General features: G+C 49.6%; 1 protein-coding gene across 1 annotated transcript in view; it reads right to left on the bottom strand.

Moving 5' to 3' along the window:
• crip2 (cysteine-rich protein 2) overlaps positions 1–12491 on the bottom strand; it is a 123636-nt gene extending 111145 nt beyond the window's left edge. Inside the window, exon 1 of the mRNA XM_072487183.1 lies at positions 12333–12491. Coding sequence (XP_072343284.1) covers positions 12333–12375 — 43 coding nt within the window. The 5' untranslated portion in view covers positions 12376–12491. The remainder of the gene's footprint in view (positions 1–12332) is intronic.
• Between the last annotated feature and the right edge of the window lie 816 nt (positions 12492–13307).

Below are 13307 nucleotides of genomic sequence, written 5' to 3' on the forward strand. Positions count from 1 at the left end.
TGCTTTGGTAGAATCATGGAAAAGTCAATTCTTTCTGAGCACCCTGACACCCCATAATTACCCAACAGCTTCAGTATTCACCTTTATGCGACACGCGGAAGAATAAATTGAGGAAATAGCAGGTGGAGAATGTAGAACGGCAAATGGACAGATTATGCAATTGGGCCAGGTTGAAAAAGAAAAATATCAACCTCTCTTCCGGCAAATTCTTTTGAACATCCCTATTTTAATCTTCAGCTTCCTGGGTCCTGTCGTGTTGGGTGCTCTGCTACACAGACGAACCAACACGGTTGCGGATGGTACAACTCAGTTTTATTACTAACAATAACAACATCTGTAAACTGGTTACTGTGGTTCGTTCATTACCCTCTAACCTGTAGACCTAGCCCTAACACTATCTTGGAGAAGCACTCAGCACATGGTGAATGTCTGAGTGGCTTGCTGTGAGCTCTGTGCCCTGAGCTGTCTCCTGCTGGAATGAGCGGGAAGTGTCGTGTTCCTCGTTTTATAGTGTGTATGCTCTTGCCTGTGATTGGCTGTGATGTTGTGTGTGTATTCCCGTAACAGCCTCCCTGAACAGGCGCCGGAATGTGGCGACTAGGGGCTTTTCACAGTAACTTCATTTGAAGCCTACTTGTGACAATAAGCGATTTTCATTTCATTTCATTTCATTCGTATTGATTGGTCCGTTGATCTGTCCATCAGTGTGTATGTGTGTTTGCACCATGATGTTTATCTGAATATCGTGACATCCCCCCTTTTTTTTACAAGAATATGTGCCTATGTGGTAATAAATATAGATGTGTACTGAGTGCAGCTGAATGTGTGTGTGCAATATCTACAACATGTACATGAGTACATGAGGCTAAACTGTATACATAGGAAGGTGTCAGGTGCAACGTAGCAACGAGGTTGTACCATAAACAAAACACGTGTAAACATTAAGCATCAAAACGAACTCCTATAATGACAAAAAGAGAAACATATTAACATTGTGGCATAATGCGTCAGTGAGTTCAATGTTCAAACAGGCTCATAAGGCCAGCCTAGTAGGTGGGCGACGAATTCGGGTTGACCACCTCAAGGGTGGGTCAGGATCCACCGGCTGAGGAATGGGCCTGGCCACAGGCGACAGAGGAATGAGCATGGTGGCAGGAAACTCCACAAAGTCAACATCAGGAACACCAGGAGGGCGTGGCACCAGTGTATGATCACGTAGCGAGCGCGGAAGCAGGCGCAGAGCCCGGCGATTGCGCCTGCGAATGGAGCCATCAGGCATGCGAACCAGGAACGAGCGGGGAGCCACGCGGAGGAGAACTTCGTCAGTTGCCGACCAGCCTCCCTCTGGTAGGTGGATGCGAATGTTGTCTCCAGGCGCCAGGGCAGGAAGATCAGTTGCCCGAGTGTCATGTGCCACCTTCTGCTGAGCACGCTGCTGTCGCATCCTTTGCCGTACTGGAGCATAGTTGGGTGTAGGGACCAGAATGGATGGCACAGTGGTCCTGAGGTGCCACCCATCAACAGCTGGGCTGGTGAGAGGCCAGTGGCTAGTGGGGCCGAGCGATAGGCCAGCAGGGCTAAGCAGAAATCCGATCCGGCATCAGCAGCCTTGCAGAGGAGCCGCTTGACGATGTGAACGCCCTTTTCCGCCTTGCCATTGGACTGGGGATGCAGAGGGCTGGGCGTCACGTGTGTGAAGCCATACGAAGCAGCAAAGGATGACCATTCCTGGCTGGCAAAACAGGGCCCATTGTCCGACATGACAGTAAGCGGAATGCCATGGCGAGCGAAGGTCTCTTTGCAGGCCCTTATGACAGCGGACGATGTCAAATCGTGCAGGCGTATGACCTCTGGATAATTCGAAAAGTAATCTATGATGATGACGTAGTCCCTGCCAAGCGCATGAAAAAGGTCCACACCCACCTTCGCCCAGGGGGACGTCACCAACTCATGGGGCTGAAGCGTCTCAGGGGGTTGCGCCGGCTGAAACCTTTGGCAGGTGGGGCAGTTGAGCACCATATTGGCAATGTCATCACTGATGCCCGGCCAGTATACAGCTTCTCGGGCCCTCCGTCTGCACTTCTCAACCCCCAGATGGCCTTCGTGTAGTTGGTCGAGGACCAGCTTGTGCATGCTGTGTGGAACCACAATCCGGTCCAGCTTTAGGAGGACACCGTCAATGACGGCCAAGTCGTCCCGGACATTGTAGAATTGTGGGCACTGTCCTTTGAGCCACCCTCCTGTCATGTGGCGCATCACACGTTGTACAAGGGGGTCAGCCGCAGTCTCCCGGCGAATACGGGCCAGACTTGAATCATCAGCTGGCAGATTTGCCGATGTGAAGGCCACCTGCGCTTCGACCTGACAGACGAACCCCTCCGAGTCGGGCGGTGTGGTCACTGCTCTGGACAGGGCATCCGCGATGATGAGGTCCTTTCCTGGGGTGTCGTTGGAAGTCGTACCTCCGGAGCTTGAGTAGGATGCGCTGGAGGCGAGGGGCCATCTCGTTCAGGTCCTTATGTATGATGCTGACCAGGGGGCGATGGTCGGTTTCCACGGTGAACTGAGGGAGACCATACACGTAGTCGTGGAACTTGCCTATGCCGGTTAACAAACCCAGGCACTCCTTCTCGATCTGCGCATAGCACTGTTCTGTGGGGGTCATGGCCCGCGAGGCATAGGCGACCGGGGCCCATGATTCAGTGTCGTCCGTTGCAGGAGTACCGCCCCAATGCCGGACTGGCTGGCATCAGTCGAGATCTTCGTATCACGGGAGGTGTTGAGAAACGCCAATACCGGGGCTGTGGTGAGCTTAATTTTGAGCTCCTCCCATTCCTTCTGGTGTGCGGGCAGCCACTGAAACTCCGTCGTCTTCTTGACCAGGTGGCGAAGAGCCGTTGTGTGGGAGGCAAGGTTGGGAATGAACTTCCCCAGGAAGTTGACCATCCCGAGAAAGCGTAGCACTGCCTTCTTGTCTGCCGGCTGCGGCATGGCTGTAATGGCGCTCACCTTGTGCATCCGGACGGACCCCTGACTGGGATATGTGGCCCCCCAGAAACTTTAGCTCAGTTTGGCCGAAAGAACACTTGGCTCGGTTGAGGCGCACGCCGTGTTCTCGTATCCGCGCAAAGACGCGCTGGAGACGACTGATGTGCTCCTGTGGTGTGGTGGACCAGATGATGACGTCGTCAACATAGACGCGCACCCCTTCGATGCCCTCCATCATCTGTTCCATGATTCTGTGAAATACCTCGGATGCCGAGATGATGCCAAACGGCATTCTGTTGTAGCAGAACCTGCCGAAAGGAGTGTTGAAGGTGCACAGCTTCCTGCTGGACTGGTCCAGTTGGATCTGCCAAAAACCCTTGGAGGCATCAAGCTTTGTGAAAATTTTAGCCCAGGCCATTTGAAAATGAAAATCGCTTATTGTCACAAGTAGGCTTCAACTGAAGTTAATGTGAAAAGCCCCTAGTCGCCACATTCCGGAACCTGTTCGGGGAGGCTGGTACGGGAATTGAACCGTGCTGCTGGCTTGCCTTGGTCTGCTTTCAAAGCCAGCGATTTAGCCCTGTGCTAAACAGCCCCTGTTTAGGTCTGCTCGTGATCTCTTCCCGTTTGGGTATGGGGTAGTGTTCCCTCATGATGTTGTTGTTCAGGTCTTTCGGGTCGATGCAGATCCGGAGTTCACCAGAGGGCTTCTTAACACACACCATGGAGCTGACCCATGGCGTGGGCTCCGTGACCCGGGATAGCACTCCTTGGTCCTGCAGATCCTGCAGCTGCTGCTTGAGGCGGTCTTTGAGTGGTGCTGGGACCCTGCGAGGTGCGTGAATGACTGGGGTGGCATCCGGTTTGAGCCGTATTCTGTAGGTATAGGGCAATGTGCCCCTGCCCTCGAATGCCTCCTGGTTGTGGACGAGGAGCGAGTGGAGCTGTGCCCTAAATTCTGCGTCCGGGAAGTCTGATGTGCCTTCTGGAGACAGAGCGTGGACCCGCTGAACGAGGTGGAGAACCTTGCATGCCTGTGCGCCTAGCAGAGAGTCCTTCGATGATCCAACTATCTCGAAGGACAGTGTGGCCGTGTATGTATTGTGTGTCACCTGGAGCTGGCAGGATCCCATGGCCGGGATAACGTTTCCGTTGTAGTCGACCATCTTACAACGGGATGGCCGAATTGGTGGTCTGACCTTCAAGGCGTAGAAGGCTGACCATGCTATAAGGTTGGCGGAGGCACCAGTGTCCAAACGGAATGTTATTGGTGATCGGTTGACCGTTAGGGTGGCACACCATTCATCACCCGGATTGACACTGTTCACTGGCATCGGCTGGTGGGTCCTGCTTGGAGACATCCGGTTCCTGTCAATGACCGCAACACAGAAGGCTTCCCGGTCGTCTGTATCTCACCGGTTTGTATATCGTCCGGGTATGATTCGGAGTATGGAGGCTGAATGGTCTGCACGTCCCTGCGAGGCTGTCGGAATTGGGGAACATTGGCAGGTTGAGCTGCTCAACAGCAGGCAGCATAGTGGCCCATCTTGCCACATTGTCGGTTCTTTGCCGGACATTGTCACTTTAAATGTGCGGATCCACAGTTGCCGCACGTTGTGACATCATGGCGTTCGTTGCGCCATCGCGCCTGCGCAGTTCGGTCCTGAGTAGAGCGCGTCTGCGCATCACGTCCCACTGCGTCAACGTCTCTTTTGGCGCGTACAAGCGCGGGAGGCCGCGGAAAGCGCGCAAATGGCCGCCCTCGTCCGGGCCGCGGGCCGGGAGGAACTCGATCGCCTGGACCCGCTCGGCCTTGTAGGACCCCTGCCTTGCCGATTCGGCCGTGTAGGACCCCTGCCGTGCCAATTCGGCCGCCCGGAATTGGCAGTAGCGGCTGGTCGCGTTTTCATGGAGGACACAGGCTTCAATGGCGGTGGCTAGGGTGCGGCTTTTAATTTTGAGGAGCTGCTGGCGTAGGGTGCCCGAGGTGATCCCAAAAACAATCTGGCCCTGAATCATGGAGTCGGAGGTGGCCTCGTAACCGCAGGACTGCGCGAGGATACGGAGGTGTGTCAGGAAAGATTGAAAAGGCTCAGCCTTACCCTGCAGGCGCTGCTGGAAGATGTACCTCTCGAAACTCTCATTTACCTCGACGCTGAAGTGTTGCTCGAGTTTGAGAAGGACCGTCTTGTACTTCGTCTTGTCCTCACCTTCCGCGAACACCAGGGAGTTGTAGATGTGGATGGCATGTTGCCCTGCCGTGGAGAGGAGGAGGGCGATTTTCCTGGTGTCCGAAGCATTCTCCCTTTCTGTGGCTTCTAGGAAGAACTGGAAGCGCTGTTTGAACAACTTCCAATTGACGCCGAGGTGTCCAGCGATCTGGAGCGGCTGCGGCGGGCTGATGGTGTCCATGGCGCAGGATGGCGGATTCCTTAAGATGCGTAGGTAGGTCTCACAGTTGCTGGGTTCCAATCCTGGTACTATGTCGTGTTGGGTGCTCTGCTACACAGACGAACCAACACGGTTGCGGATAGTACAACTCAGTTTTATTACTAACAATAACAACATCTGTAAACTGGTTGCTGTGGTTCGTTCATTACCCTCTAACCTGTGGACCTAGCCCTAACACTATCTTGGAGAAGCACTCAGCACATGGTGAATGTCTGAGTTGCTTGCTTTGAGCTCTGTGCCCTGAGCTGTCTCCTGCTGGAATGAGCGGGAACTGTGGTGTTCCCCGTTTTATAGTGTGTATGCTCTTGCCTGTGATTGGCTGTGATGTTGTGTGTGTATTGATTGGTCCATTGATCTGTCCATCAGTGTGTATGTGTGTTTGCACCATGATGTTTATCTGAATATCATGACAGGTCCTGGGCTCTGGAATTCCTCCACTACACACTCTGCACTTTCAGACACTCCTCAAACCCCCATTTTTAACCAAGCTTTTGGTCATCTGCCCTAACTGCCGTTGTTAACAGACTGACTGGTGGGGAAGCCAGTAGCAGGAGGCCGCAGCCCGGGAGCCTTGGGACTAGCTGATCACAGAAGGATTAATATCAATCGATTGAGTGTGTCAAAGGGCAACATCCCGATTGTTAAACCCACTGCTTTTCATTTCCAGATGTTGATTGCCCTGCTCTGTATTTACAACGCTGTCTGTGGCCCACATTTAAAATGCCGATCAGAAAATGAAAGATAAGGGAAAGCAAATGTCATTGTCAGAAGCTGCAATGCCAAGACCATCAGGAGAGACAGGAGAATCAGTCAAGCCTTCCCATTTTATTGGCGTTTATAAACGTCCAATTCCCTAGCAATGGGACATTGAAAGGTCATCCGTGTTCCGGCACAATGCTGTCCTGTTTATTCTTTCCCTGTTGGAAGTTGAGATGGAAGTAGAGATTCCCACTGGAAAAATGAAAAGCACGCCAGCTCTAGTCACAAGGCGGCCATATGACAGGTACGTGATAAAAGCCCCCTTGTATTCTTCCCTGTCCTTCACAGGACCCCCACCCACTCTCCTCCCAGCAATTAATCAAGTCCCTTTAGCTGACATCATTTCATCAAAAGCTTTTTAATATTTTACTCTTGTGGAAAACATTGGCAGAATTACTCTTAAAATAAACCATTCCTCACAATGAATAATCGACTGCCAAACCCAAACATTTCCACTCACCTTCCACTGTTACGTGACTCTGCTTTGAACTGGTGATTTTGTTTAACTATAGGGCATTCGTCTGAAAATATTTGGACAGGAGTCAATTTGGTTGTAGCTCAGCTGCTGTATTATAAAAATCCTCGCAGCCCACTAACTGCTATTAGCGATATCATAAACATGACATTCCCAAGGGCCCTGCGGTTTTCACTCCCAGCTCTAAAATAATCCTTCATTGCTGTCTCCTGAAAATTGACCTATTATTATTAAGTTGGCATTCGGTCGTCATGACAACTAAGTGTAGCCCATCAGTTCCATCCCGCCTCTGTTCAGCATTTCTCGGAGGTTGGAGTGATCTATCCAGTTATAAGTATACCAGATGACAGGATGAACTGAAAATCAAGAGGTTGCAATTGTATTCACAGACCTCAATCTTTCACAATCTGTTTCCTACATTCCTGCTCTTCAAAAACATTTCACCATTGGTGAAACGTTTCGGATGTACTGATGAGGGTGTAAGACCTTTCTTTCTTTGGTTAGTAGCCATCAGGGCCTAGAGCCTCCATGCCACCAAGCTCTGAAAGGGGTGAAACTGGGCTTGGTGCTTGGGTCAGTGGTCTGGTTTATATTATCCCGATATAGGCCCGTAACATCCAGGCTCTGGAGTGGTATAACTGGGAGCTTCCCCAGTGACGTGCTGGGGAGCCACACCCAGAGGTCCCCAGTGAGGATTGCACGGCAATGACCCAGAAAGGTCAAATTTCCAGCGATTGGCCAAGATTTTAGGGATAATTCATTGCTCCCCTCCCAATAGTGCTGCATGATCATTTGCATCTGCAATGTTCCTGCAATGGGAACCAACCAGCCTAAAGTACGCTATAGAATCGTAGAATTTACATAGAATTTACAGTGCAGAAGGAGACCATTCGGCCCATCGAGTCTGCACCGGCCCTTACAAAGAGCACCCTACTCAAGCCCACGTCTCTACCCTATCCCCGTAACCTCCACTTAACCTTTTTGGACACTAAGGGCAATTTAGCGTGGCCAATCCACCTAACCCGCACATCTTTGGACTGTGGGAGAAACCGGAGCACCCGGAGGAAATCCACACAGTCACGGGGAGAACGTGCAGACTCCGCACAGACAGTGACCCAAGCCGGAATCAAACCTGGGACCCTGGAGCTGTGAAGCAACTGTGCTAACTAATATTCTACCATGCTGCCCCATCATCACAACTTCAAATAGTTCCAACTGTCTTACAGTCATTGTTACCCAGTTAAAAAGTTAGAACTAAAACCACTTCTCGCTCCTGGGTAACTATACTGCTAACCTCAACCCCCCCCTACAGGACTTCCCCCAGCTCTCCCCCCAAATCCCCCGGGGATCCTCCTCAACCCCCAGAATCTGCCCACCCGAGTAGCGCCCCTCCCCCATTCCTCCATAGTACCACCCTTCCAAACTAGCCCCCAACTATCCCCAATCTCCCATGGGACATCCCCAGAACCTCGCCCTCCTCCATGGGAACTTTCTGAACCCCCATGGGTCTCCCCCACCCCCCTGATTCCTCCACAGGACCCCCAGCCCCCAAATGATCTCCCCAGCCTGTGCCTCTCGACTACAACTACTCTCCCTTACTTTACAAACTTCCCTTCTCCTTGGCATCTGCATGCGGCAGGACCACATTACAGCAGCTAGTGCTTCCTTATCTCAGATTCTCCTGCCCTTAACACAAGGCCTCAGGCTCCTGGCCTGAATCAGGAGGTCAGGCGAGAAAGGAGCGGCTGGATTTTGAGGTAAGACACTAGGAGCGGTGTTGGAATCCAACTGTGATTGCCCCTCTGTGGAAGTTCATAATTCCATTGAAAAATCGGGATATGAGTTTTAAATTCTTCTGTGGCACCACAGTGCTTCCTACACAGTTCAACATTCACATTTGGGAGTTTAAAATGCTAAGATAAGATATGTAGCTTTTTTTTTCATTTGCTGCAATCTACAGTTCATACTTCCCATCTATCCATACTTATCTCCTTCCATCTAGCAAGCTGAAGCAAATAAAAGAGTTATTCCTGCACAGAAAGAGGCCATTTAGTCGATTGTATCCAAACTGGCGCTCTACAGAGACATTCAGTCAGTCTCATTTCCCTGCTCTATCCCCTGAGCCCTGCAAGTTGCCTCCTCACTTGCTTTTATAGAGCTACTTTCCTGATCTCAGGACTTCCCTGAGTAATTTACAACCAATGAAGCACTTTTGAAGGTGTAGTCAAATGTAATGGAGGGGACCCAGCAGCAAGATCCCACAACCAGCAATGGAAAAATAATCAGATAAATCTCTTTTAGAGAGTGGCCAAGATTTTAGGGATAATTAATTGCTCTTCTACCAATAGATCATTTGCATCTGATGGTGCCTTAGTTGAACATCTAGTCTGAAACACGGCGTGCATGACAGTACAGCACTCCCTCGGTACTGTACTGGGGTGACAGCCTGAGTTTTGTGTTCCAGTCTCTGGCATGGGGCTTGAACCCATGCCTTTGACTCTGAGGTGGAGTGCAACCACTAAGATAAGAAGATCGAAAAGAATGTTTTAAAAAATAGATTCACCCGTGAGCAGTTAAAAGGGTAAACATTGATACATCTGTAGTACAGTAGTTATGGGAATGGCATCCAACAGCCTCCTTCAGTAAGGTGCCTCTACCCTAAGACAACTTCCAAAGTCCTGCATTACCCATTATTACTTCCTGTGATTTACTACTGTAACAAATTATTCTATTTGTTTTTATAGACTAGTGACAAGGCTGGATTAGTTTATAGAAAGTGCTGAAATTCTATAACAGTGAGGTTTCAAGCAATAGCTGGAGTCTGTAAAACGTTACTCTCACTGTGATAATGCCCCAAGTTGTAAAATATTTTGACAATCATTATTACAGATTTTTTTAAAGTTGAAAGAATTTCTTCCCCCGGCAGTCTGATGTTAATTTATGTAGCATTTCATTGCGCTGGACAAAATGACCCTCCAGCTGTGTTTCAATAGTAAGATTGCACCTTCCTGCTGACTGCACTGACAAGTGTAAGCAATGTTCAGGAAAGTAAAATTCTCCAGTTGAACTGTTAAATTAATGGGTTTCAAGCTTTTTTGTGGCCGGACTCCCAGTAAATATGGGTAGGCGGCGACGTAGTGGTATTGTCACTGGACTAGTAAACCAGAGACCCAGAGTAATGTGGGTTCAAACCCTGCCACGGCAGAATCTTGAATTAAAAGTCTAATGATGACCATAAAACCATTGTCGATTGTCATAAAAACCCATCTGGTTCACTAATGTCCCTTAGAGAAGGACATCTGTCATCCTTACCTGGCCTGGCCTACATATGGCTCCAGATCCACAGCAATGTGGATAAATGTTGGCCCACCAGCAATGTCCACATCCCATGAACGAATGTTAAAAAAATGCAAACCCTTAGAAAACAATCCCAGTAAATATATGTTTAAATAGTGCTGGGGAGCCTCCGGAGATCCTGATAAAACCCTAGAGAATTCCTGCAAATGCTCTCCAAATTGACTCATTCCCCCTAACAAAAGACACTTTGTGTCTCCTCAGACCTTTTAAAAGTGTTCACCAACCCAAAGGAAGACAGTGCAATGAACATTATTGCTCTCAAAAGTGAGCAGACTGAATGGATTAGTAACCTGACAAATCCACAGGTCAGAGAGGATGGACACCCCACCAGCAAGTCCCCATCTCTCAGTGTGACTTCACACTCAAGTCACTGGCGTAGGACTTGGACCCCAAGGTGGTGAGAGTGCCACCAACTGAACCAGAGCTGATACCCTGAAAAAAACTACCAAACAAATCTGCCACCTGTCTTGGCCTTAGTAGCCAAATGTCCAAACTCACATCCACCCAATTGCTGTGGTTGAGCTCAGCAGAGACTGACTTAAATCAGAATCTGTACTGTCATTGTTCAATTTTGTATTCCTTCTTGGGATGTGGGTGTGACAGGCTGGGCCAGCATTTGTAGCCCATCCCTAATTGCCCTGAGTGGCCTGCTAGACCATTTCGGGGGTGGGGGGGGGGGGCAATTAAAAGTCAACCACATTGCTGTGGGTCTGGAGCCACATATAGGCCAGACCAGGTAAGGACGGCAGATTTCCTTCCCTGAACACATTAATGAACCAGATGGGTTTTTATGACAATGGGCAATGGTTTCATGGTCATCAGTATTTTTTAATTCCAGACTTCTTTTTTTTAATTGAATTCAAATTTTACCACCTCCCAGGTGGGGTTGGAACCCAGATCCCCAGAGCATTACCCAGGGTCTCCAGATTATTAGACCCCTGATAATACGACCAGGCCACCCCCTCTCCTGCATCTCTATGAGACAGACGCACCAGTTCCCTGCCCAAGAAATATGTTTAGATAAATGGTTAGCAAGGAGTGTGTGTGGGTGGTGGTGACAAGTGTACCCACAAAGAATCTCAGATACAACAAATGAAGGCTGGGATTCCTCTTTGAACTAACGGGAAGATGGCATTTCAGTTTTACACAGAATTGTGCACTGTCCAAAAGGGCGGTGGAAACAGATTGAAAAATCATTTCGAAACAACTAGATACACAGGTGAAAATGGGAATAAAAATAGTTACAGGGCTAAGGTGCAAGAGCGGGACTAATTGGACAGCTCTTTCAAAAAAACCGACACATGGACAATGGGCCGAATGGCCTTCTTCTGTGCCATATCATCCGAAGCAATTATCATCATAATCATGACAAATCCCTGCTTAACAGTCGGAAATCGCATGTTTGCAGACCATAATTTCACTTAATTACAGGGAAAAATGGGGACACTCTCGCATTATTTTATCAGAAGGATTGATTTCCCATCATAATTACATTCGGAACAAGAACGGGCAGGGTGGGGACACACACACTGCTTCCACTGGGAGTAGCTCAGGCTGGGAGCTCTGAACTGCTGCTGCCTCAGTAAATATAAACCATCTGATTACAGCAATCACAACCTCGCCCTGCTCCCACCCACTGGTGGTGCTGAGCACCGACCACCGCTTGGAAAGATCATTCCCCAGAGCAGCTTCCAGTGTCAGGATAAGGCATCTCCAATCCCTTACACCCAGTAATTCAATAAATGGCTCTTTTTTTTGTCCATTACAGATGAAAGTGACCATCTATCTGTTTCAGGTCGATTTCAGCTTCTACAACCCCCCCCCCCCCCCCCCCCCACCCCGCCTCCCATTCAAGGAAATCCCTCATTTGCAAAAGGCGACAGAGTAAATTTACATGAATGGCTCTTGCAGATATCAGCCATGCATCGACAATAAACCCCCAAGACACACATCCCCAACAGCCACATTAGACAACAGCAGAAACATTTGCAGGTTTCGATTTCTCAACCACCTCAATTCAACTAAATGGGAACCCAGGCGCGTATTACAGCCCATCGCATTTGATATTGAACGCAGCCTGTTTCCGAGCACCTCGCTCAGTGACTGCGTCCCTCCATCTGAATAATAGGCTCAGTATTAAGGATAAAACGATCGTTTGACAAATGTCTCTCTCATCAAAACTGCATTGAAGAAAGAAAATGTGTGTGTAACTGGAAGCCTACCCCAAGACCTTCCATCACCAGTCTCTATCCTCCAGAATAAAGGGTCCTTTGCAGTTGGGAAATAAATGAATGTTTCTTACCGAAGTAGACGGTTTTGTCGCATTTCGGACATTTGGATGCCATGCTGAGTGATCCTGATGCCGCTTGCTCCTTCTCCTGTCTCACTGAATGGAATGATCAGCTCTCCGCTTTCAGCGACCGCCACATACTCCAAACTCCCACCTCCTTCACACCCAGTGGCTTCCTCCATCCTCCCTCTGCTTGGCTGCTCACTCCTGTCAATCACATCAACTTCCCCACCCACCGCCTCCCAGTTCTATTCAGACTGTGTGTGTGTGTTTGAGAGAGAGAGAGAATAAATGGTCCATTTAGGGGGATGCTGCAGTAAAGCGGCAGAGTGGAGATGCCTGTCTATCCTCATGGATCAATCACTGGCATTTTGGACACTGCCACTTGGTGCTCCCATTTATCCCACCTAATGGCTGAATTCCCTGGGGCAGGAGGGTGATGACAGGCTGTGGAGTGAGACAGAATTATCTCGCACATCAGACTGTGCAAAGAGGTAGGAACAGCTTGTGTTACTCTAACGCCTGTCACATCCTCTGGACACCCCAAATGGTTCCAACAGCCAATGAAGGGTGAGCCACTGTTTTCATAGAATCACAGAATCCCTACAGTGCAGAAGGAGGCCATTCAGCCCATTGAATATGAAAGACCACCCTACCTAGGCTCACTCCCCCACCCAATCCCCAGAACCCCATCTAACCTGCACACCTTTGGGCACTAAGGGACAATTTAGCATGGCCAATCCACCAAATCTTTGGACTGTGGGAGGAAACCGGAACATCCGGAGGAAGCCCACGCAGACACAGGGAGAACGTATAAGCTCCACACAGTCAGTGATGCAAGGCCAGAATCGAACCCAATCTTTGGCACTGCAGGGCAGCAGTGCTAACCACTGTGCCATCATGCTGACCCGTTTAAATGTAGAAAATGGAGCAGCCAGGGTGCACAGCAAGCCCACAGTCAACAAGGTGGCAATGACTAAATCATTT

The sequence above is a fragment of the Scyliorhinus torazame genome, chromosome 2 (genome assembly GCF_047496885.1).
Source record: "Scyliorhinus torazame isolate Kashiwa2021f chromosome 2, sScyTor2.1, whole genome shotgun sequence".
Classification (NCBI taxonomy): Eukaryota; Metazoa; Chordata; class Chondrichthyes; order Carcharhiniformes; family Scyliorhinidae; genus Scyliorhinus; species Scyliorhinus torazame.